The sequence below is a fragment of the Vidua macroura genome, chromosome 9 (assembly GCF_024509145.1).
Source record: "Vidua macroura isolate BioBank_ID:100142 chromosome 9, ASM2450914v1, whole genome shotgun sequence".
NCBI lineage: Eukaryota > Metazoa > Chordata > Aves > Passeriformes > Viduidae > Vidua > Vidua macroura.
This window is the reverse complement of record NC_071579.1, coordinates 18,948,759-18,972,023: the sequence shown is the minus strand read 5'-3', so window position 1 is coordinate 18,972,023 and position 23,265 is coordinate 18,948,759. Positions and strand designations below refer to the sequence as shown.

Below are 23,265 nucleotides of genomic sequence, written 5' to 3'. Positions count from 1 at the left end.
AAGTTCCATTCCCTTACAAGGCTTTTGGTTTCCTGTGCTTTATTGTGATTCACTAGATGAAAAAAGGTAATGAGCCATTTCAAAGTAACTTTCTGCTTGCTTTGATTCAACAATTTGTAATAATGGGTTTGCTCTACACTTAGAAATTGTTTGGCAGAACGACCAGTCTCCAGCTTCTGTGATTATTCCTCATGCAGCTCTAAAAATAGACTTCTAGTCTTTGTCACAACTTCTGCCCGAGGCACAGGCTGCAAAGAACTTTCAGTGCTAACCTTAGGTGATGAAGTTTGCAAAGAAGGACACTGATGTGTATGACTGAGGATGGCATAGATTGAGCTCAGTATTTTTGTATTTCCAGTTCCCTCACACCAGAATGAAAAAAGGTTTATATATGAACTGTGAACTTCCAATCTCTAACCACATAGACTTTTAAATAAATGTAAAAGCTAATATTTTCAGTATACAATTATTAACATAAAATTCCCAGAACCTTAATGCTACCTTAATCTTATTCTCTATTATTTATTATACATTTCAGATATATGTATATATACATTTCAAATTATACATTTGGTATTGAATACTCCTAACAGAGTGAAGTACTTTGCAGAAATTTCTCTGAACTATGCTGGTACCTTTCCCTTTAGCTTATCTTAGCCCTTATCAAGAGGACTGATAAATGAAGAAATTGAAAAGTTTGGGAGCCTTACTTTTATAGTAATTCTGACATATGCTGAAAAACTAAAAGCTTTACTATATAGTATAATTCAAATTGATATTAAAAGCAATAAAAGCTAAAACAAAAATATCTAAAAAACTGAAAATACAATTGCAATATTTATCTCATTGGATTTTTACTGCGCAGCCCTGTCACAAATCAAACTTCTTCAACTCAGGTGCAGGTTGCAGTCTCTTCAGGGGTGTGCCCTGCTTCCAAGAGTGCACATCCAGCCACATCCCCAACAGCATTTCCTCTGCCTCTCCTAAACCTTCTGGCTGCTGCTCTCAAACACCTTTATGTTTTTCTGACTGGCTGCAGTTTGGGAACACAATGGGGTGTTTGAGCTGGTTTTAAAGCTGTGAAAGATCCTGACCTCCCACACACATCCCTGCAGCCTCCAGCCACCAAAACCCTGCCATTTATGCCCAATACAATCTCACCCGATAAATTGAAGCACAGCAGAAAAATTCATAATAAAATAACTCTGTTAATAATAATTATTTGAGTTTATTTAAGGCTTATGAAACCTTCACCCAATACACTGACTTTCACACAACTCCAAATACAATCTTCTTTTTAATACACAGCTACTGTTAATGTTGTAAGTAGCACTGAATGTCACTTTTAACAGGTAAGAAGACTGAAATTAACTCACAACTCACCCATGCCCCATTGCACCATTAGCTGGTTTGACTATGAAGGTTTTCTGTCTACGTTTCTTCTTCAATTCTTTTACATAGTTCTGAAACTGTGTGTATTCTGCAGGGAAGATCCATGTTCGAGGAATGAAACTGTACTCCTGAGGCTGGCTCTTGATCATTCTGCACAAAAAGGGTAATTGAGTTAAAATCTTTTGACTACTTTTGATGTTTCAATCCTCAAGATTAAAAAGCACTCATGACAATTTGACAAGGGAGCTTTATCAGCAAAATTCTGTAATATGAAAGCAAACTTTTGCATTTCTTTAAGAATAGTTAGAGCTCCATTACATATTCATATGAGTGTGAATGTGTTATATTCAAAAGCAGACTACCTTGAGCATTTTTGCTTATGTGCTTATTATGTTACTGGTATCCATCTCATTTCTTGGCATCCATCTCACTCCTGTTACAATTTTTGGCCATTCATTCAGATGACTTAATGTTATTCCTATTCTTAGAAATACTGAACTTATAACAAACAATGGATTTTTTTTGGGGGGATGGGTTGGTATTTGGGAAGTATTTTAATTTTCATACTGGTAGGTGTCTGGGGAGCTATGAGGATCAACAGACACAAAAAAGAGGTGTTGGGAAGTTTGAATTTTCTTCTTGGGTGCAAAAAAGATTGAATTTTAAATTAAAAAGCAATTAGAAGTAATTAAGGAAGAGTTTTTTGCTCCTTTTGAAAGAATTTTAAAAATAAAGAATTGTAGTAAATAGACTTTGACACAGGCCAAGCAACTCATTCATTGACAAATCACACAAGCTTTGATTAGTCTTTGATCCCAGTATATTTGGATTAAGATTCCAAGAGCACCTAATTTAATCAAAAGAAAGCAAAGACATTCAAAACAAGATCAAGCAAGGATGGAGTAGGGTGAAGAGGTGGAACAGAAGAACTAAAATAAAAATAGGGAATCAAACTCTGACTCTGGGGAAAAGATGCAGCAAGGTCCTGATCTCCCTGCTTTAATAGCTGCGGCACCTGAGGTAGTGAGTATATCTTATTCTATACCTCTGTTGTTTGTGAAGAAAAATGGCAGAAGAATGGTAAAGAATTCAGGTGGTAGAAGTTTCCATCACCCAGAGCTGTGTATGTGGCAGAAAGGAAGTTACACCCACACCACGCTGTCGTATGGCTGAGGTACACACAGGTTGCTTTAACGCTGGTTAGCAGCCAAGGTATAGGAGCAACGGGGACTCGGTGGTACTATGCACACTGGCATCATGGTTCCCAACAGGATAAATTTAGTCTTTGCTGAGTTCCACACTGGTGCAGCTAGCTCATTTCACCTACTCAGAGTACCTGAAAATTCCTTCATACAGAACGTCATATGAAATTAGTTCAGGTAACTCACAACTACTCTGTAGCACAGAGTGGACATTTCTAAAATACAAATATCCACAGACCAACAGAAAGGAATTGGAAGTTTAAAATGAAATTAAGTGATACAGGAAGTTCCCCAACTTCATTTTTTTTTTTTTTAATGTCACTATTGTGAAGTTTAATACTTTTTAATTAAATACAGATTTAGGTATAGTTCTCCTTTTGTATTGAAAACTAATAGCACCAGCATAACTAATGTATAAAAGAGGCAATATAATTGCCATTTTCCATTTCTACCATGAGCTTATGTAATACTCTTGGGCAGATACTTTTCCTTTAAGTGGCGAAAATACTAATGGAAAAAACAGAGCTTTATTTCAGCCCCATGTGTAGGGCTAGGACCTTAGCCAAGCCCGGCTGGTATAATGGATACACTGTCACCAAACTGTGTAGCCAACTACCCAACAAACACTGCAGAAACCACAATAGCTACAGCAGCACAGCATGAGGTTCAGTGCTTCAGCAGCTTCATTGTAACTATTATTCTTACAAATCTAGTTCAATGAAGGCCACTAAATATTCAGGAAAACTTCGAAAACAGAAGTAGATATTTGAATTCTGATTCATTTATATTGTTAAACTACTCTCCATCTGCTCTGTCTTTATGAATGTTATTACTTTGCCAACTGAGTACCTTATCTAGGCAGAAATTATCCTTTTTTTAGGCAAAAAACAATTTCTGTGTAAATTGTAGTTTTAATCCCTCTCCAGATTATTTATCATATGCATCCTGTTACATGCTAGAGACCTGTCATTTAACTGACTCAAGGGTTTCAATACACACATTCCCTAGTCACTGAATATAGCTTCAAGCTATTCCTGATATATTGATATTGTGACTGAAAGTACATCAGTTCTATACGCCTTATCTGTTTAATGCATAACTGGGTGGATTAGAAACACTTAATATTATGAAGTGGAATACTTCACCATTGTTTATAGGTTCTGGGGCTCACTAAAACTTTCAAAAAAAGAATTCAGCTCTGTTCTTTCCCTGCAAGGCCCTATTCAGAAAGGGCCTTAGGAACATCATTAAGAAGCCCGTGGAATCAAGGCCTATTCCATTACAATAGCCCTATTTTTCAGCACATGGGTTGAAAAATGGCACTACTATGAGTAGCCACTTTTTCACTGTTCTATCCTTTAGCTTTTGCTGTCCTTATCAGGAGGTCTGAGAAACAAACAGCAAATTATTGTTCTTCTGAGTACTATTTTAGCTCACAAATGTGGTCATACTGTGCTCTTGATCTCAAAGTGTTTTCTGTACAAAAGAATAAATGGTGTTTAACAAAATATAGCTCACTAAAGGCACAACCTTCTGTCTAATAACATAGATTCCACTGCCTAAATTTCAAAATCCTCTGACTTTTCACATATGAAAAGTTAGTGGGTATGTGTGGATGAGAATGATTCTTGGCCCATGATCAGCTCATGAACCTTTTAAATATAATCAACAAAGGTGCTGGAAAATACAATATTGCATAGATGGATCCATGCCCCTTCCCACTCATCCTGTGCACCTTCTCCCCCATTTCCTGAATTCATTTTGTAACCACACTGATCCTTCATAACGGTCTCTTAAGATCTAGTTGGCCCTATGACGGCACTTCTATTATTACTTTTTTCTTTTCTGTGTTATTATTATCCTTGAAAATTATGCTCCTGCCTTTTTTTTTCTCAATTACATACATTCCTCTTTCCATCTGTTCCATTATTCTGTGTTCCTATACTTTCTTTGCTGAGTTGTTTTCTTTCATATTACACATGTTATGTATTACACTGCTCCCTTCCACCTTTCTGCATGTGAAAACCACATGGTCCTGTGATCCAGAGTGCCTGGATATTGCCTGAAAAAAGAACTCTTGAAGTGCATTATCTCCTGAATAGTATTTTCCTCTCAAAGTAAGGTAGATTTGTTCTTTCACTCTATTCCCAACAACTTGCATAAGGGTGAAAGGGTGAAATCAGTACAAAAACAAATATGGAAGTAAAAGAGAAAAGAAGTCTACTCTCTACCAATTCTCAATATATTTTCATTATCTCTCAATGATGGTAATCAGTAGAGTCAGTAATGGGAATAGAAAAAATGACATGCTGCAGTAAACAAGACAAGAGAATTAGTGTTTCTACACATCCAAATTTTAAGACAGAACAAGAGCCTGTTCAAAATCCTGCATTCTACAGGAAAGAGCCTGCTCAACCATGTATCAGAACTGACTTACGATTTCACCAGCAATCTCAAGGCATATCATTTTGATTTTTATAAAGTATGAATAATAAGTATTGAGTTGTGAGGGCCAGTATTGAGAAAAAAACCCAACTGATTGAGCCCTGCTACATCTACTAAGTGAAGTCACAACATAGATGTTTAACCCAGAGTTATACTGTAAGAGAAATTATTCCCATTTTATCTATATGTGCAATCTCAGCACTGAGTAACTTTAAACTGTGTTTTGAACTCAGAATTCAGTAGGTTGAGAGAGGTACCATCAGACTGTATTTGAAAGAATAAGTGCATGATAACAAGAGCCTTTTGTCCATTTTCCATTTATTTTTTTTTTTAAAGATCACAGAACTGCAGCAATACACAGGGGTAGCACTGTGTACCAAGCTGACTGACTGCTTCCAAGACCTCTCCAAACAGCTGTTTGCCTCCATGTGCTATCTGTTTTTACTTTCAGTCTGAGAGGGGCAGTGAAAAGTGCTGGTGCAGCACCACTGACACAGGGGACCTCTAGCCCACACGTAGGACATGGACACACCACAGCAATGCACACAATATTTGTACCATAATAGTTGCATACATTCTACATGTGTTCTAGTTACAGAACAGAAAAGGAAAGAGAAAGAAATTGAAAGAGAGAGAGAGAGAGAGAAGATATCACATTAATTACATTCATATGAAAACAAATTCTGTTCTGTTAGCAGTTAAGTTGTGTGAGGGCCAAAAGATTAGCTCTATTAATAACTGCTCTACAAACTAATTTAGACTAGAAGAAAGTATTGACATATATTTACCCTCAAACCTTTCCTTACTAGGCTATCAGATCATTATTTAGTATTGTTTTCTTACAAGTCTTACTCACAGATTCTCAGCTAGGATAATTCCTCAGAACCCAGTTATTCCACTAGAGTGAGGAGAATTTGTAATTAGACAAATGAGCCTCACTGACTAATTTCTTATATAAACAGTAAGATGTTTCACATTTTTTAAATTTGATATACACAAAAACATAGCCATTAACTATTTTAAACAAGTACTATCACAGAATTGGTCATGTGGGAAGGGACTTCAGTGGGTCCTCTGGTCCAGTGTCCCAGATGAAGCAGGGTTATCCTAGAGCACATTGCACAGGATAGTCCAGATGCACTATCCAGCCACATACAGTTCTTTTATTCTGTTCTACTATTATGGGATACATACATGGGTGTATTATGTATTAGGCTTATTGTACAATAATTCAAGACTCACCTCCATTCTGCAGTGTTTAGACAAAGAAGTGAACCCACATAATACTCCACTGAAGTCAGTTGGAGAAATAAAGTAGCCCACTCCAATACTACAGATCCAGGACCAAAGCTAAAGTTATTACAGAACTTTGAAAATTATTCTTGGTCCTCTCCTAGTTTCTTAGTAAAAATAAACAAGCCTCAAAATCAATAGTTCTGTATATTATTGCATTAAATACCACAGCTGGAAAACTTCTTAATATTAAAAGAAATATTACTTAGTCATGTTTCTTGCCAGGAAATCCTTTCTGCATATCTCTCCCATTCCTGGAAAATGGTTAATTCTCTGAGGAAGTAGGAAAAAAAAAGGAAAATTAATTGAAACGTTTTAGTTTTTCTGGCATACCTAATTACAATCATTTAAAACATTCAGCTGAATGCTCAGGCAAACACAAGTCCTGTTACATCTAAATTATTTAAGACAATATCTTACACTATACTACCTATTCTTAACAATGCTAAAGATGCTGCAAGTTGTATTCTCTTCCATCCATGTAAGTGCCCATTGATTTAATTTCATATACGTGACTATCATACTTTTATTCACAAAGCTATCTAGAAACAAAGAACACAAACACAAGATAATGGTAAAAAAACCAAAATATTTATTCACAGGATTGTGGAGAGAGAGCTCTGATTCTTAACTTACTGCTTCAAAGCTTACAAGAAACTTAAAAATGATGTTTTGTATCTTCTTTAAATTGATCATTCACAACACCCAACTGGCAGAAAAAAGCATGAAAGAACAGCCCCAAATATTTATACATCAGATTCCAAGTGGTAAGAACAAACAACTCTGGAAAAGAGAATAGGATTTTAAGCTATGCAGTGGTACAGCCTTAATGCAGCCTGTTTGGTTTGGTTTGTGTGGGTTTTTTTTCCCCTCCACACAAATGGAACTGAGCAGTTACTGACAATTACTGAACATTTCAGAGTAAAGCAGTTTATGGAAACGTGTCAAAAATCTGAACTGCCACTGCACCTGATAGTTCCGCAGCTCAGCAATCTTCTCCTGCTGCACAGCACAATCACTCCAGATCAGATTTGCTGTTTCATCCTCATCACGCGTTTTCACAAATCCCATCTCTTGTATTACTACACGCACTATGGAGAAATCACACTCTTAGGGACTATTTTGAATCTCTAAAATAGATTAATTTTCAACATTTAAAAAATCAGTTAAGATTTTAAACACTTCCAATATAGAACCCTTTGACTGAGAACAATGTTCGCATAGCAAGCTATTTATCTTGCAATATTTCCATCAGTCTATTGCAAACCTGCCATTACAATGTTACAGCACCTTACAGTGAGGCAGGAATCAGCACAACCACTGATGGGAACTGCAAAGAGCTTCAAGGTATTCCCCAATCAGTCAGCAAAAATCCTCTTGTACACCAATTAGATTTAATCTTGGTTATGCCATAAGTTAATTTTAAAACAGTGATGATTATAAGTGTCACTGCAGATAGGGACAAAAATGCCTCCTTAGGGAAGGTACCATGTTGCAAAAGAAAATGCATGCATTATTTTAATTTTTAAAAAAAGACTGATTACATGCCATGCATAACTCTGATTCTAGGAAAAAAATATTTAGCACTGAACATGAAAATACAAAACATTAAAGGATTTTACTGAGAAGCCTCTGTATAATAATTAGAGTATTTAACATTAAATTTACACTGCTCATCTTTCAAGGCTTTAAGTAAACTTCCAAACACATATATAACAAGTATTTAAAAGGCTCTTCCACAGCCTCCTTGATTACTTAAGTTTTTACATTTCAAGGTAACAAGTGGGAATCAATATGAGTAACAAATGGGGATTAATAGATGCACAGTATCCAAAGCTATGAATTAATGTTACAAGAAAACCCCAGGTTTCTTATAAAAGAAACTCCTTCAGAAATGTCTCACTGTCAGCTTGATGCAGAGTCCATTACTTCACTCCATTAACCAGTAACTCTCACATCAAACGCTATTAAGATGAAAGCAAAATATGCAGCTTCCTACCAATTTCATATTTTGTGCCAGCTATATTGGCAGTGATGACTCCATTCTTCTTCTTCTTCTTTCTGACTTTTCTTTTAATTGTGCTCTGATAGGGTAGTTCCGAACTCAAAGTCAGAGGAGTAGTTCCATGGTTATCTTTGAAAAATAATATTGTAACTGTCAACATTTTTTTAATCTCAAATAACATATACAAATTAACTAAAAATACAAACAGTACTCCATCACAATTTATAGGCACAAGCATACTGATTAATTCATAGAGTATATTAAAAATCCAAGACTAGCATACCTCCTTCATTAGGAAAGGATGGCATTATAACCTAGGATAGTGCAGAAATAGAGTTCAAAATCTGTTCCAGCTTTTCAGTAAATGGTGAAACTGTCAAAGCCAAATTACTTAAAACTCCAGTCATGCCATTTCAGTCTCCGGTTGTAGAAAATATTAGTTCTGGAATGGTTAGATACCTGTGTAAAAAATGTAAGAGAGACTTTGTCAAAGACAAATCCTGAAAAAAAAGTAATTAGCAGGAAACTAAATATGAAAACACTTTTAATTGCATGTATAAAGAATTGCTTATTTTAGAAGATTGATCAAGCTATTGTAAATACATAAGTTTGTTCATTGCAGTTCAATTATTTTCTTTCTGGAAAAATAATTTTGCAGTACTAATTTTCAAAATGAAATTATATTACCTCTTTTTCTAATTTTCATTTGGGTATGAGACATTTTGGACATGAAAATAGGTAACACTGAATTAAATCAATAATGCCATTTTCTATCTCCATAAAGTTCAATGAATTTAGTGTTTTATATTTTAAAACATATTTTAAGTAAAAAATTAAATTAGACACACTGTGTGATAGGTTTTCAGTACCAAATGGGAAATAACTGAAATCACAGTAATAATCTGTTTCCTCTTTTTCACTTTTCGATGTTTTTAAAAGCAATTGTCCAATAACCATGTGGAAAGGTGGCTGCAGTTTCATGACTACTTCATGACACAACAGATATAATTTGAAGACATTTTGGGTTGACAAACATTTAAATTTTCAGTTTTTAAAGTGAACACTTATTTGCATAAAATGCTATTTTTTTACATCTACAGTCACACAAAACTCCTTTTTTTCTTTTTTCCCTCATGAATACAGCACTACATGAAAAGCCACACATATTAAGAAGCTTTTTAGGTCCAGCTTAAGCACATAAGAACAATGGGTTAAAATATTAGGGAAAAAACCTTGGGAATGCATCACTTCTAAACACACTGCTACTTGACTTTGGGCATGCAGCACTATTATACCAAAGACTGTAAGGAAATAAATGTTGTCTTTGGCAGGCTGCCTCAAGCAAATTTACAAGTTTCAAAACATATCTAACATGTTACTGATCTTTAAAAGCTTTCATTTCTTTTCTACATTTATATGTGTAGCTAAAGTTTCTCACATTAGCTTTAAATCAGTTTATATTGCTGCTTTTGCTGATTGCAAGACTTATTTAAAATAGCTTATAGAGAGCACAAGGAATTTCTTCTACTATAAACAGCAGAAAATTACAGCAAAGTCAAATCAGCCATGACTTATGATGCGAAATATATGTGCTCCTAAGACTGGACAAGATGCGCATTAAGAAAATCACTAAAACATTATTTACAAATTCACATTTTTTTCTTTTTCTGTGTGTGTGTACACACAACAGAGGAGAGAGAGATGTATGTTCTGGACAAGTCACTCGCCTTTTAAGAAAATACAAAAGCAGATATTTTGAGCTCCAAGATTTAACATCCTTTCAAGACAGACATTTACCCTTAGCAGCCCAGTAATGCAAAACCATAAAAAGAGCAGATTATGTTTTTTTTATGACTGTCACAAATACACCAGGAGTCAAATTCTGCTTTGTAACAAGACAAATCTCCCTCATGTCCATTTAGTGCCCCTGTGTATTTATCCACAAAGAACGGGAGATGTTTTATACACAGATACAATGTCAGACAGCACAGCAGTAGCACCCAGCCATTTTGAAGTTTGAATATTTTGGATGACATTATCTGAGAAGGTGGCCTGAAAGTCCTCGGGCCCACTGGCATACTAAAATTAGACACAGAGTTGGGAAAGCAAAGCATTTGTCCTCCTTAAAACCACTGTGAAGGAAAAGCAGTGCTGGGCACAGTGACTCACTGGCTATTGCATGTTATCTGTTTCTCAGGCTAAGAATACCACCAGAGTACAAGACATGTTTAGTTCCTGGGAATAATACTGAAGTATGTCTGTTAGACAATTAAGGACTTCTATGAATGTACAAAAATGCATGGCAGTTGTTTCTTTGCTGTACTGACTAAAAACTTGTAATAAATTTGGAAGAATATTAAGAGGATTAACATTCCCTGTGAGAAATGCCAGCCCTTTACTAACACAGCATGACTTACAAGCTATGATATGCTAATAAAAAGAGAGCAGCTCATAGAAATTTCATTCACCTTAAAATCACAGAAGATTATCTGCCCAAAGTTACTATAACACACCGTGTTCTGAAGGTGGACCATAAAATTCCAACCTGCACCACACTGCTGAAATACTGCCTTTCTTTAGATAAACACTATTCTATTCTTCTCAAAAGGATACTCTTTAGGGTCTAAATAGCACGTACCAATACCCAAGGTCTGTGACCAGTCAACTTTTAAGCACACATACATGAGTTGATGGTAAAGATTTATGGCCACCTTTGGAGTGTTCTAAGGACAATTAGTAGTTCAGCCATATGGAAAACAAAGTAATGGGACTGTACTCTGTACTCCAACTTACTTTAGGATTTTAACTTTTCAAAAGCACCGTTCCATACCAATAAATATTCGTATTCTGACCTAAGCTTGTACGTAATAATTAAAAATTGTTTTGCAACTCCTTGACTTCTCTTCAGTAGTCCATCTTCAACCAGGCATTTCACTGAATACCAAAGCACCAGCAGTTCTAAACCATTAGTTTTCCAAAATATTTTACCAAGGATGCAGTCCTTCCCTTTGTTCCTTTCCAAAGGGCAAATAAGATCCAGTGAAATGGAACAGTCTCAGCTTTTTTTCCCACCATGTCACGTGATAGATGAGAGACCCTGCATCTCATCTGGGGGGATACATTACCCAGTGAATTGCTGCTGTGAGTTGCAGGCTCAGTCATGGGAGCAGTAGACTTGCCCCTGTTTAGACCCCCTGCTTTGTGCATCCCCAGTGCAGTAGCATGAGATGTTCCAATTCTGCAGCAAGAAAACCCAACATCACCCTGCTGAGGAAGCTGCAACCTTCCCAGGTAAACTGCAACTGCTCCTCTAACTGCCCTTAGATAACCAACTCTCTAAGCAGAAGAATGGATCACTTGGGAGAGACAGGAATACACCTCTCAGAGCAATAGCTGGAAGGAGGACAGCACGGTAGGACAGGCAACATGGCAGTGCACAGGCTCTGGCAGCTACAAGCTCCTACACCTCTTTTTTAATTCTATACAGTAGAAATCATCCCAAAGTTAATTTGTTCTCTGAGCCAGGTCCTCCCCAGGCATCTTCTTCTAGCTCACATCTTCTGATTTGTTACTATTGCCAAAACCTACTCCCAGGTCAGAGCACAGCTGAAGGAGAAGACTTGCAGCACAGACTGCTCTGCAGGCAGCCTTTGCCAGTTACAGGCCAAAGCTGATTGCAGGACTCACCCAGATCATGCACAGTAACAGCAGCAGCATTTTCAGGTAATGACTACATCAAATTCTAAGTCAGTTCTCATACCTGTGACAAGTTTTTGCTTATAAAAGAAGCATAACCTATAAGGCGCGTTCAGCTACAATAATGCAGAGGCATATCTCGCTCGTAATCTACCTGAGAGACCTGTTTCTAAGAGATTGCTTTTAATAACATAGGAGAAAGAATTCTATTTTCAAACTGGGGCTTTTGGAGCAAGTCAGCTGTCAGAAATCTCTGAATTCACACTCTGGCAGAAAAGGATTGCAGTTCCTGCTGCATATGCCATTTCCCTCCTGAAATCCTGAAACACATAAATTAGTGAAGGTTTGTTGCTCAACCATACAGATTCACGGGTAGCTGAACAAAAATGAACAAAAATGGTCAACATATAAATGGAGAAAGACTTGTGAAGAAGAAATGAAAGCATCTTCATCAGGTTAGCACACTCTTATATAAACAAGCACTTTGACTAAAAGTGCTCTATAGAGAAAAAAAAAGATGAGATGTTATCTTTACAGCTGCCTGACAAAGGTGTGAGAGTGACAGTAGGAGAGATACATTTCTGTCCTAGAAAGGCACAGAAGACAAAAAGGGAAAAAAAAAAAAAAAAAAAAAAAAAAAAAGAAAGAAAGAAAGAAAGAAGGATCTTTTTTCCTCCAGGGACAGGAGAGGCAGGATACTCTTGCTGGAGGGGGAAGTGTTGCACATGGACAGAGTACATAGCAGATGCTCAAGTCCATTTAAAGGAACAGTGCCTTGGTAAAGAGCAGGGGACAGTGGAAAGAAGCAGTTTCATAGTTAATAGAATGATTCTTTGACAAACTGTAATATATTCTAGAAACTCAAAAAATTAGTAGTATTTCATGCTGTTACACAAATTAAGTGTATCATAAGTTAGTAAATTGCCCTGAAAAATACTCTTCTGGCCTGGATTATATGCAGGTATTTTTTAACAAATCCCTCTCTAATTTCCTTGATTTTTTTTCCTCCAGACTACTCAAAATATTATTTTAGAACAGATTTTCAAACTAGCAGACTGCTTTCCACTGAGCCCATTAGTGCAATTTACTCAGTGCTGTCACAAGTGTCTGGAAATGCAGAAGAGCTGGAAGGAAACCCACAAAGCTCCTGACATAAGGAGCTTTCACAGTGAAATGGAGACACACTGGAGATACAGTTACAGAACTGGACAGATGACCACAGGGACGGAAGGACAACATCACAGTGCTGCAATCCCCACTCTTCACTTAGCTGGAAAATCAAATTAACAAAAATTTCACAGAAACAGTTAAAAGAAAGATGTGACCATAGTCTTCAGAGCATTGACCTAGCAAACATCCGAGTTCTGGGACTTGTTCAATCTAATATTTAAGTCAATTACCCTTAGATCTTAGAGTGTGGAAGTCTGGACACAGCATAGTGAGGGGTGTGCCATTTATTACAGTTATGCAAACCTATAATCTACTGTTGATCTGGAATTAAGATATAAAATGCAGATTCAAAATGAGATTAAGAAATCAACAGAAATTATAATGGAGAAATATGCCTTTTTCAAGATCACGCTCAGCAAGATAATAACAATTTTCAATAATGAAACTGCAGAAGTAAAAGCCTCCTACCCTTTCATGATTTTTTAATATATGGCCTTATAAAAAGTATGTTGAAGTGTTGCTGCTACAAAAAAGCATAGTGACCAGTTTTATTGTTACATGTTCAAAGAACAATTTGGTGGCAAGTTCTCACTCTTACAGAGAAATTCTATATGCAAAAAGCAATCTTCATTTTGAGACTTGATATGTCAAAGTGACAAGCTTGTTTTTAAAAGGCTATCTGTCAGCTGGCTTAAAATTGCATGTAATTAGAGCTTGGTTCAAAATATTCCCAAGTCAAATTAAGTCTATTAATTTAAACATCCTTCATTCCCACCATCAAAGAGATGAGATATTTATTCAGCAGTTCTTTCAGATAAAGAGAATGTACAGAGTTCTCAGGTGTTTGATTTGCTAAATGGACAGGTACAAGCTACAAAGGAATCCAAACAGCATGATTTACACAACTTTTTTTGAGTCATGCAGTTCTGTAAAACAACTGTCTGAACTAGTTTATCTGAATGGCCAGCATTTCTATTTCCCTAAGCCACCAAACCAAATGAGCAAGCCAGGCTACAGTGCATTATTTTAAATGGCTGGAGTCCAACCAGGAAAAGACCCTGCAGTGCCAGCTCCAAGGCTCAGCAACACACAGTGGGCACAGGGCCCCGGGAGCTTTGCAGTGTTAGTTCACAGATTTTACTTTGGTCTTCTCCTGACTTTGCACTTCACAGCTTTGGATTGAATTTTTTTATTGTTTAATATCACAAAACATCTATGAAATGATAGATATAGAACGTCTGATTCAGAAAACAGGAAATGGATTAGAAGCTGTTAAAATGGTGGAAGTTTCACATCACAGTTTCACAGGCATTAATCACTTCCTATTTACAAAATACAGAGATCACAACTGAGCATAGAAGCATTTTTTTTAATTTCAGTGTTGTCTTGAAGCAATATTGCTTTTTTTTTCATTCATCCATTTTCCAAAATGAAACTTCAAAACAAATTGAAGTGGCCAAATTTAAATCAATGTCAAATCTTTCAAATCTGAAGATTGATTTTCTGTGTAAAAAATTACTTCCAAAGTGACTTTCACAGCAGAGCATACAATGTGACTATATGTTAGCTCATTCTCACCCTTCAAAAGCCCTTTCTAATGTGATAACATATTTCAGACTGTTACCAAATTGAGTACTATAGAGTTTCATAGTTACGGTTTGAATATTGAACAAGGACCATAAAAGCCACTGAGGCCAAATTAGAAAAGCACAGAAAGGTCAAGGTTTGAATCTTTTACTTGTTCAGTAAAACACTGAAAATATATTAATTGACAAGGCAAGAGAAAAGAATCTGCATGACTTAAAAATCAATAATTCAAAAATAAAATGCTGTGAACTTTAAATAAATATTATTTAGCATTCACAATGGCAAGGAAAAATATCGACAAAATAGCTCAAACAAGCAAATGTAGCAATGCTTTTATACAGTAAAATCTAAATTTCAGAAAATACATATCTCTGTCTCTTGCTGCTAAAAAACATCAGATTTCATGTTCTACTCTCTGCCAGCAAAAAGCAGAGACAATGCATAGATCTTGTATTACAGTCACAGACACTTCACTAAGTGTCAATAACAACATAAATCTGACAGCAGGACATTCTACTAATTCTGGAACATAAAGTATTCCTACCCCTGATCACAGTAAGTTCCACTGAACACTGCTGAATGGAAGCCAATCTCTATTTATTATAGAACCATTATATACAACCATTTTAAAATGTTTCATATATATGTGTGTGTGTGTGTGTGTGTGTGTGTGTGTGTGAAATGGTTTTAGATAAATACATACAACCATTACACCTTCATTTAAAACAGCACTGGTGTGCTGTAGGCATTCCCACATTTCCAGGCTAGAAATGCACACACCATCAGAGGCTCAGCCACATCAGCCGAGGGCAGCTGATGGACAGCTGAGTGGCTGGATAGCCATGGCCACAGGAGGGCTGGAGCCCTGCCACCTCAAACGAACCATTCCCCTGAACCAAACAGCACAAGGACATTTGTTTGCTTTGTGTTGAGGACCAAGGCCAGGAAGCCACACTCACTGATGGACTCACACACACTAAGGGCCAGCGCTCTGCGGTGAGACAGCCATGGCCTCAAATGAATGAAACAGAGATGGCAACATTCCATAATAATCCTGTTTCATAGTAATATTGAGGTGTGACATTAACATTATGGGTGTGGTAGGGGGAAAGGTAGACAAGAGAGAGTTAGAAGAGAATTTGAGTTGTGGCACCTGTGGGAGAATCTCTGCTCTTCTTTTGACTTCGCAGTGTGCCATCCATGCTCTTCATTACAGCACGTCAACACACACCAACAGCTACCACACAGTCCTTCAAATTGTGTACACCACACACTAATCACTGCTGGAATTATACTACTCCTTTTTTTTTTTTTCTATCATTTGCTTCTCATAAGATTTATTTCTCTAGTAAGAGCTAGAGGCCTTAGGGATCTACAAGATAGGACAATTTAACATTTTACATATATCAGCAGAGCTGTCTTAGCATAAAAAGCACTAATCCTTCAATGAAGCTGATATGTTTGCAGTGATTCATTATATTATAAATAGACCCTGGGGAGAGATTTGCTAAGGATCTTGGGGAAGGAAAAAAAAGAGAAAAAGATATCTTTAGACCATTCCCCCTCACACATCAAATTCTTCCTCCCTTGCTTCAAGCTGGCAGCTTTGGCTCAGTGTGAAAACAACCTCAAGCTCAGGAACATAAGAACACAAATATGGTTAAATTAACTTCTACAGAGTTATGTGTATCACAAGAGCCACACTTCAGCCCTGTGTTGGTCTGCATCGTTTCATCTCATATTTTACAAGCCCGCGATTCATAGATTCATTTCGGCATCACTAGACATGGGCTGCAATCCTCACACACGGCCCACGACAACTCTGATTGAAGACTACATCATCCTAATTCACATACTGCCACATAACACTGTTTTCTAGTTTAACAACAAGGGTGACACTCCCACAGCAGTCTGAAATTTAAATCAGCAGACATTGGCCTGTAGTTTCAGCATTGGCTATGCAGATGTTAAGACAATAATCAGGTCTTGAATAAATCATGAAAAAGAAGTTTCTTGCTATCACAAGAAGCATTTCTTCAAAGGCTTCTTGACCATGAAAGTACAAGTAAGGTGCTCTTACATGATTACAAAGTTCTTTATCACATTATCTTGACATTTCCAACTATGAAATCATTTGCTCAGCTCCACTGGCAATACTTGTATGCTTGTATGAGTGTTGGTAGATCTCTAACATTTTAATGACTGTCATATACTTCTACTCTGTAAAGAACAAGTGACAGTCAGAAATAGTCACAGTTGGCCTACAATATCACTGAGACTACTGCAGCCAACACTCAGTGCTAGTAAGAGTTTGCAACCAGCTGATAAATGAACCGGAACCCCCAGCAGCTATAAAACATTTCACAAAAACATGCTTCCTTCCCCATAGCTTAGTACTTGGGGCTCAGTGGGGTACCACTGATTTGAAAATATTTTTGCACATAAAAACGGGAGCACATCAAGCAGTTTCAAAAGGATGTGAGCCCTCAGAAGCTTCTTTAAATCAATTGACCTGATTTATAGAAATTCCCTTAAAAGGCTGGATTGGCTCCAAACCCTCTGTGTCACAGTATTTTATCCATTGTAGGGGCTCTAAATAGAGTGACCATCCTCATCAGCAGTGAGATGAGACTCCATTATACTACTACAGGAATATTTTGTGCAAATACTGCTCACCTGTAGAGAAACACCGCATGTAGTCACAAAGCCTAGAAAAATAACATCTTAAATATTGATCCTAAATGTAATACTTTGAATGCGCAAAATAACAAAATAAGAGAGAAAAGTGAAGTGTACCAGACTTTATATGCACTAGCTTTAATTTTTACTGAAAACATTAGAAAAGCAAAAAGCAATTTCCTGGGATTTGCTTGAACTCATAGGATCAGGATAATGTAGTTTTTGAATAAGTACAGCATTACTGAGGTAACCCTGTATTATTCAGTAGTTTGTTTATTGACTAATCATGCACAATCTCTGAGCTGCAGAGCCCATACTGACAATAGCACCAGAGCTTTTTAATGTAGTTTAAAATAGTTCCAAAACCAGAGGAAAAAACTGCCCTAAGTGTACTATTGCCTCCATTGCTTTAATCACAGCAGAAGCAGGGCTCCAAGTATGGAACAATATCACAGTTAGTCCTGTCCTTATCCATCTTGGTCAAGTCCCAAAAAGCTACACTTAAAAGTAAGAGGTTCTGGCATGTGTGCTACCATTTTTCATTTTTTTTTAATTAAAAAAAAAAAGTGTTGGTTAAGATTGAGAGTTAAGAGATACACTTGAAAAGTATTTTGAAATAATAGTCCTCAACCAGAGGCTGGAGCAGTGGGATATTCCATTCATTTAGCAAGGCTCAATTGTATTTTCAATTGCTTTAATCTTATATTTCTTAAAGGTGCATTCATAATGAAAAATAAATGCATAAACTTACATAGTCAAATGCATGCTGACTGCAAAGCTAACTGCTTTTCAAATATTCAAAATAAACAAATAAAATAATTTCTTATTATGTTATAGCAACATACATCACTGCCAGCCAAAATAAAACATGACTGGGAACTGAGCCACATACTTTTTTTTTTTATCATATTATCTTAGGCAGAAAATGATGACGTTTATTCTTTTGTGCTTCTGACTCTCTCAGATATATCATACACTTCACACTATAGAAAAATATATGCAATATATCATACACTTCACACTATAGAAAAATATATGCAATATATAGAAAAATATATGCACAATATAGAAAAATATATATAGGGAGTAGCATATTTGCCTTATAACCACAGATAAGGAAAAAAAGGAAATGCACCAAATTTAGTTAAAGGCATTTTTAAATCCAAAGGTGTGGAAAAGGTACAGCACACCTAATAACCAAAACAATAAATCTTTCAGAAAAAGTTTCATGCAAAGTGTCAATACAAATAAGAATAGAGATGATCACAACTGACTTACCAAACAGGATAAAAAGGACAATAAACTGGCATTCACAGTTGGCTATTGATGCAGGACTCTGAATATTACTTCACAAATATGAAATTCCTTCCCAATTTTTTTAGCTCCTTTGATTGCTCAAAGGAAGAAAAAGTTTTCTTTGGGAAATTTCCTAGTCCCATCGTTGTAAAGATATGTACAAAAAATCACAATTTTCTCAAGTCTGTAATGTAAATGAGATCAACCATACAGGATTTTCTCTGTAACTTAGTGAAGTAAATATAGATATTTCTATTGACTTTTGTGGACTTTATATCATGATGTTTCAGTTCCAGGACAGACCTGCTGATGACACAATTAAGAATTATAATTAAGACTCTGGTCTCATCCACATCAAAACTAGAGTCCATTTAAATTGAACTCTCATCACAGTAGAAATTACAGCTCAAACTGACTGAGCTGCCTCTAAATTTCTCTCTTTCTTGACAAAGATTACAAGCTTCAAGTATCACTTTCAGAATTGCTTGGCTGTTTAGAGGCCGGACTTCATATTCCACAGCTCATGCAGGATTCACATGTTTAGAAACAGGGATTACTGTGCAGGTGATATATAGATACACTGCCACAGAAAATGCTTCATGCTGCTCTCCACAAGTACATTTTGTCCAACTAATGGTTCACAATTTACTGCATTCAGTAGATGCTCCTGAATCTAGCTCTCTGTTGTAAGGAAAGATAAACTGCAAGCTCAAGGATGGATGAGAAAAAAATATAGAAAAGGAACAAGAATCCTGGAAAAATAACTCATTGCAAAATATATGTGGTGGACAGAATGCATGAGCATTCAAACTGAAGGCAATGGATTTCAATTAACATAGTCTGCAGTAGAGTCATAGTGAAAAAATACACAAACAAACCAACCAAACCTTTGCAGCAGCATGTGGCAGGGTGATATACCAAATTCTTCTGCATACAATTACTGATAGTGCAAAACATTTATTTATCATGGATTTAGCTGACAAGATTACATACTGCAGAATACACAGTCATACCAGGACCTCCCACTGATATAGAAACAGATTTAAAATAATTCTGCAGTAGAAGCAAAATGAAATCACTTACCGTTAGTATTGCATTGCTGAAACTATGTGAGGAGTCAGCTCTCTGGAAACAGGATTTTCTATCAATAATTGACAGCTGATGCAGTTTCAGGCAGTAATACACCAGGGAAAGACCGGCTGCAGCAGCAGCTCCTTCCCATTTAGCCTATCTCTAGCACTTTTTAGATCTCTTTCTTAACCCTTTCTAGGTATTTTCTCCCTGTGTTTTGGGTGGCAAGACAAAGGCATGATATATGCTATAAGAAAAGAATGCATTATTTCCCACTTTACTTAGTGACAAGAGTTGTGGGAAGAAAGTCAGTAGGCTTTAGTCATAACAATAAGCTAAAAGAAGTACAATCTAAAACCAGAAAATGACTCCGTGACTGGAAAGAGATATAACAGGGATATGAGCTACTGTAACCAGGACAATGGTTTCTCCAAATGTAGAATTAAGAGGTCAAGATCACAATAACAGAAGACACTAGTATAGAAGAAGGCTAAAGAAGTTAATAATTTGCCATAAGAAAAAAGATACTCATTCTCCTCCAGGCTTGGACCAATGAGATCCAAGATTTGAAATCAAACCTACCTGGTTTCAGTGAAGTCAGCATTACAATCTTACAGATCAATTTTTAAACCAAATGAAATATTAACTGTAGTAATGGAAAGAGAAAAGGTACATCCTTTACTGGAATAGCTGTTTCTGTAGTATTCTGAAACAATTAATATTCCTCAAATGAGGTTATTTTCTTTTACTATGTCAATTTATACCAATAAGAAACTGTTTTCTGACATCACTTCAAAAGATGGCTTTTCTTTGTCATATTATTCTTTTACATTAAGAAAAGATTGCTCTGATTTGACAGCTCAGTACATTTTAATGGACAGTCGGCCACAAAGGATATCTGACAATAAAAGGCTTGGAAAGTTCATTTGTTCAAATGGAAAATAAACAAACAGCCACCAAAAAAGAACAACCATGGAAGAAAACTGGAGATACCAAGTTCACTCCTTTCTTTTGCATTATTTTTATAGGAGTCAGGCCCATCTTGTGCCAGACAAAACTGACTGCACCACTACTGCCAAACCTATCCCTACAAGGATGTGATGCCTTACGTTTTAGCTTTCATATTATCCAGGCTCTGCACTGCATTAGTATATAACTCTGAACTGCATATAAAGTGTTAGCAAGTCCTCCTCACAGTTTAGTTAAATAAAACAATCCTTTTCCAGCCCAAAAAGTGTAAACAACAGGGAATTGAGGAGAGCAATCTGGGAGGATAAGACTCCATAACCTGAAGCTAATTGGACAATTAACCCCAATATGTAAATGGACCAGAACTTATAAAAGTGTGACAACGTGTGACCCATCGTCCATCTTGGGTGTAGCCTCAGCCAGGCTCTTGCACTGCCCAAGGTGCATCCTTTGAAGGCCTTTTAAGAAATACCTACTTTATTCCTTTACCACTGTCTAGCCTCTGCTATAGGTAGCCTCTCAAGGCATCAGATGAAGTATTATGGATAGATTCCAGTGAGATGGGAAAGGATATATTCACATAAACTGTTGCCAGTCCTACTAGCCCAAATGCCAGCCTTTAGAGATCAAATGCAGGTAGAATGCAAGTGGGTAGCAAAGTGTGCAAAGGCTACAGTGTATGCAAAAGACATTTCCCCTTACTTCCTACCCTCTTAATTTGCAAATGATAGGAGCAGAAGCTCTCTCTGAACAACAGAGAATGTCTCTTGCTTGCCTTGCCAAGAGAAGGATTAAGGTAGCGGTACTTCAGTCATGATTGGCCAGGTACATCTTCCAAATTTGAAGAAATTACTTCATGGACTTCAAAACAATAGGAAATTATAGGAGAAAAGTTAGTGCAGCCAACTGAGACACAATTCTATGTGGAAGAATAGAACAGGAGTGAAATCTGGACATCTCTCCTGAAGTCTATTCCCACAGATGACTTTTCCCCATGCCTCCTCATACTATCTTGGTTCCAGGTGTCTTACACCCAGCTGTTGCAGAAACACAGCTTCAACTGTACCATTAATCTATTATCCTCAAACAACTGTAATTGTATTATATATGCATACCACATGACTGAGACTTTTTATTTATCAATGAAACTATCTGTGTCAGACCTTCCCAAACACACATTCACAAGAACAGATCTTTTTTATTTTCATTTCTAATAAATTTTATTTCATTTTCTCATAAAATATCAAAGGCTTGCTTCCTGTATGTGCTTGTACTCCTGAGTGTTGCTTTTGGCAAAAAGGCCACAATGTCCTTTCATTTTCTCTTCATACCTAGAGGCAACAGAACAAAGTAATATATAGGCTTTTTTAATTGACTGCTCGGGGTCATTAACTGCATAATTTCTCAGCTGGTGTCCAGACTTTCAAACCTAACTCTGTATTGTTCCCTTTCTTGTCTTCTATTTCTGCACTTGTGGATGCTGCTCTGGGTCAATATCTGTCACTGTCTAAGCTGAGTTGCCAACTAAGCACCACACCTCCACTCACTCCCTTCCCCACCACCTCAATCTCCCAGCATGGGTGAGAGAATCAGAATCAAAGTAAGAAAAGTCATGGGTTGGGATAAAGAAAATTTTATGGGGAAAGCAAGAGCTGCATACACAGGAAAAGTAAACAAGGAATTCATGAACCACTTCCCATGGGCAGGCAGGCATTGAACCATCCCCAGGAAACCACGGCTGCATCATGAGTAACAGTTCTTTGGGAAGACAAAAGACATCACTCCAAACATCCCCCCCTTCCTCCTTCTTCACCCCTCTTCATTTGCCAAGCATGGCTGTCATATGCTCTGGGATACCCCTTTGCTGGGCTGGGATCTGCTGTCTCAATTTCCCATGTATCCCCAGTCTCCTTGCCAGCATGGCAGTACAGGAAGCAGAAAAGGCCTTGGCTCTATGTAAGCCCTGTTCAGCAATAAAAAAAACATCTCTTATCAACACAATTTTCAGCACAAATGCAAAATGTAGCCCCAAACTATGTACTATGTGAAGAAAATTAACATTTCCCCAGCCAAAACCAGCACGTTATCCTACAAAACTCCCAAGTCTATGAATTTGAAACAAGTTTGGCTTGAAACAGTACTAATTCCTGTATCCCCATGCTTTATTTTATTCATTGGGTATCTCCTTTTCATCCTCAGAAACATTATTTTCAGCAAATGCTTCCATTTTTTAAGTGGCACAAAATGTACCAAACTCATGTTCTCAGATCATTCTTGTTCATTTTTAGAAAAAAAAATCCTTTTTATTCAAATTAATGCCTAATTGGTAATGCTTACTAGTAATTTATAGCCTTTCAAAGACTTCAAGTTGACATAAAAAGTTAGGATAATATTATATCCCTGTAAAAAGCCCCATGAAGTAAAATGTAATTCAAAGGGTAGATTTTTCTGGGTGAGTAA

The 23,265-nt window shown here is 36.7% G+C and overlaps 1 protein-coding gene across 5 annotated transcripts in view; it reads right to left on the bottom strand.

The window, feature by feature from the left end:
* The window catches only part of TTLL7 (tubulin tyrosine ligase like 7), a 65,379-nt gene that overhangs the window by 37,119 nt on the left and 4,995 nt on the right, over positions 1–23,265 (bottom strand). For 4 of the 5 annotated variants that reach the window (XR_008438381.1, XM_053985262.1, XM_053985265.1 and 1 more), the window contains 5 exons: positions 8,621–8,796; positions 8,332–8,466; positions 7,302–7,423; positions 6,538–6,605; positions 1,384–1,542 (listed from right to left, as the gene is read on the bottom strand). Coding sequence is in view for 4 of the 5 variants with exons in the window: in XM_053985262.1 (XP_053841237.1) it covers positions 1,384–1,542; positions 6,538–6,605; positions 7,302–7,423; positions 8,332–8,466; positions 8,621–8,645 (509 nt within the window). In the remaining variant the exon portion in view is untranslated. Of the gene's footprint in view, positions 1–1,383; positions 1,543–6,537; positions 6,606–7,301; positions 7,424–8,331; positions 8,467–8,620; positions 8,797–19,848; positions 19,869–23,265 lie in introns of those variants that run through there. The other variant, XM_053985263.1, reaches the window with a different exon arrangement.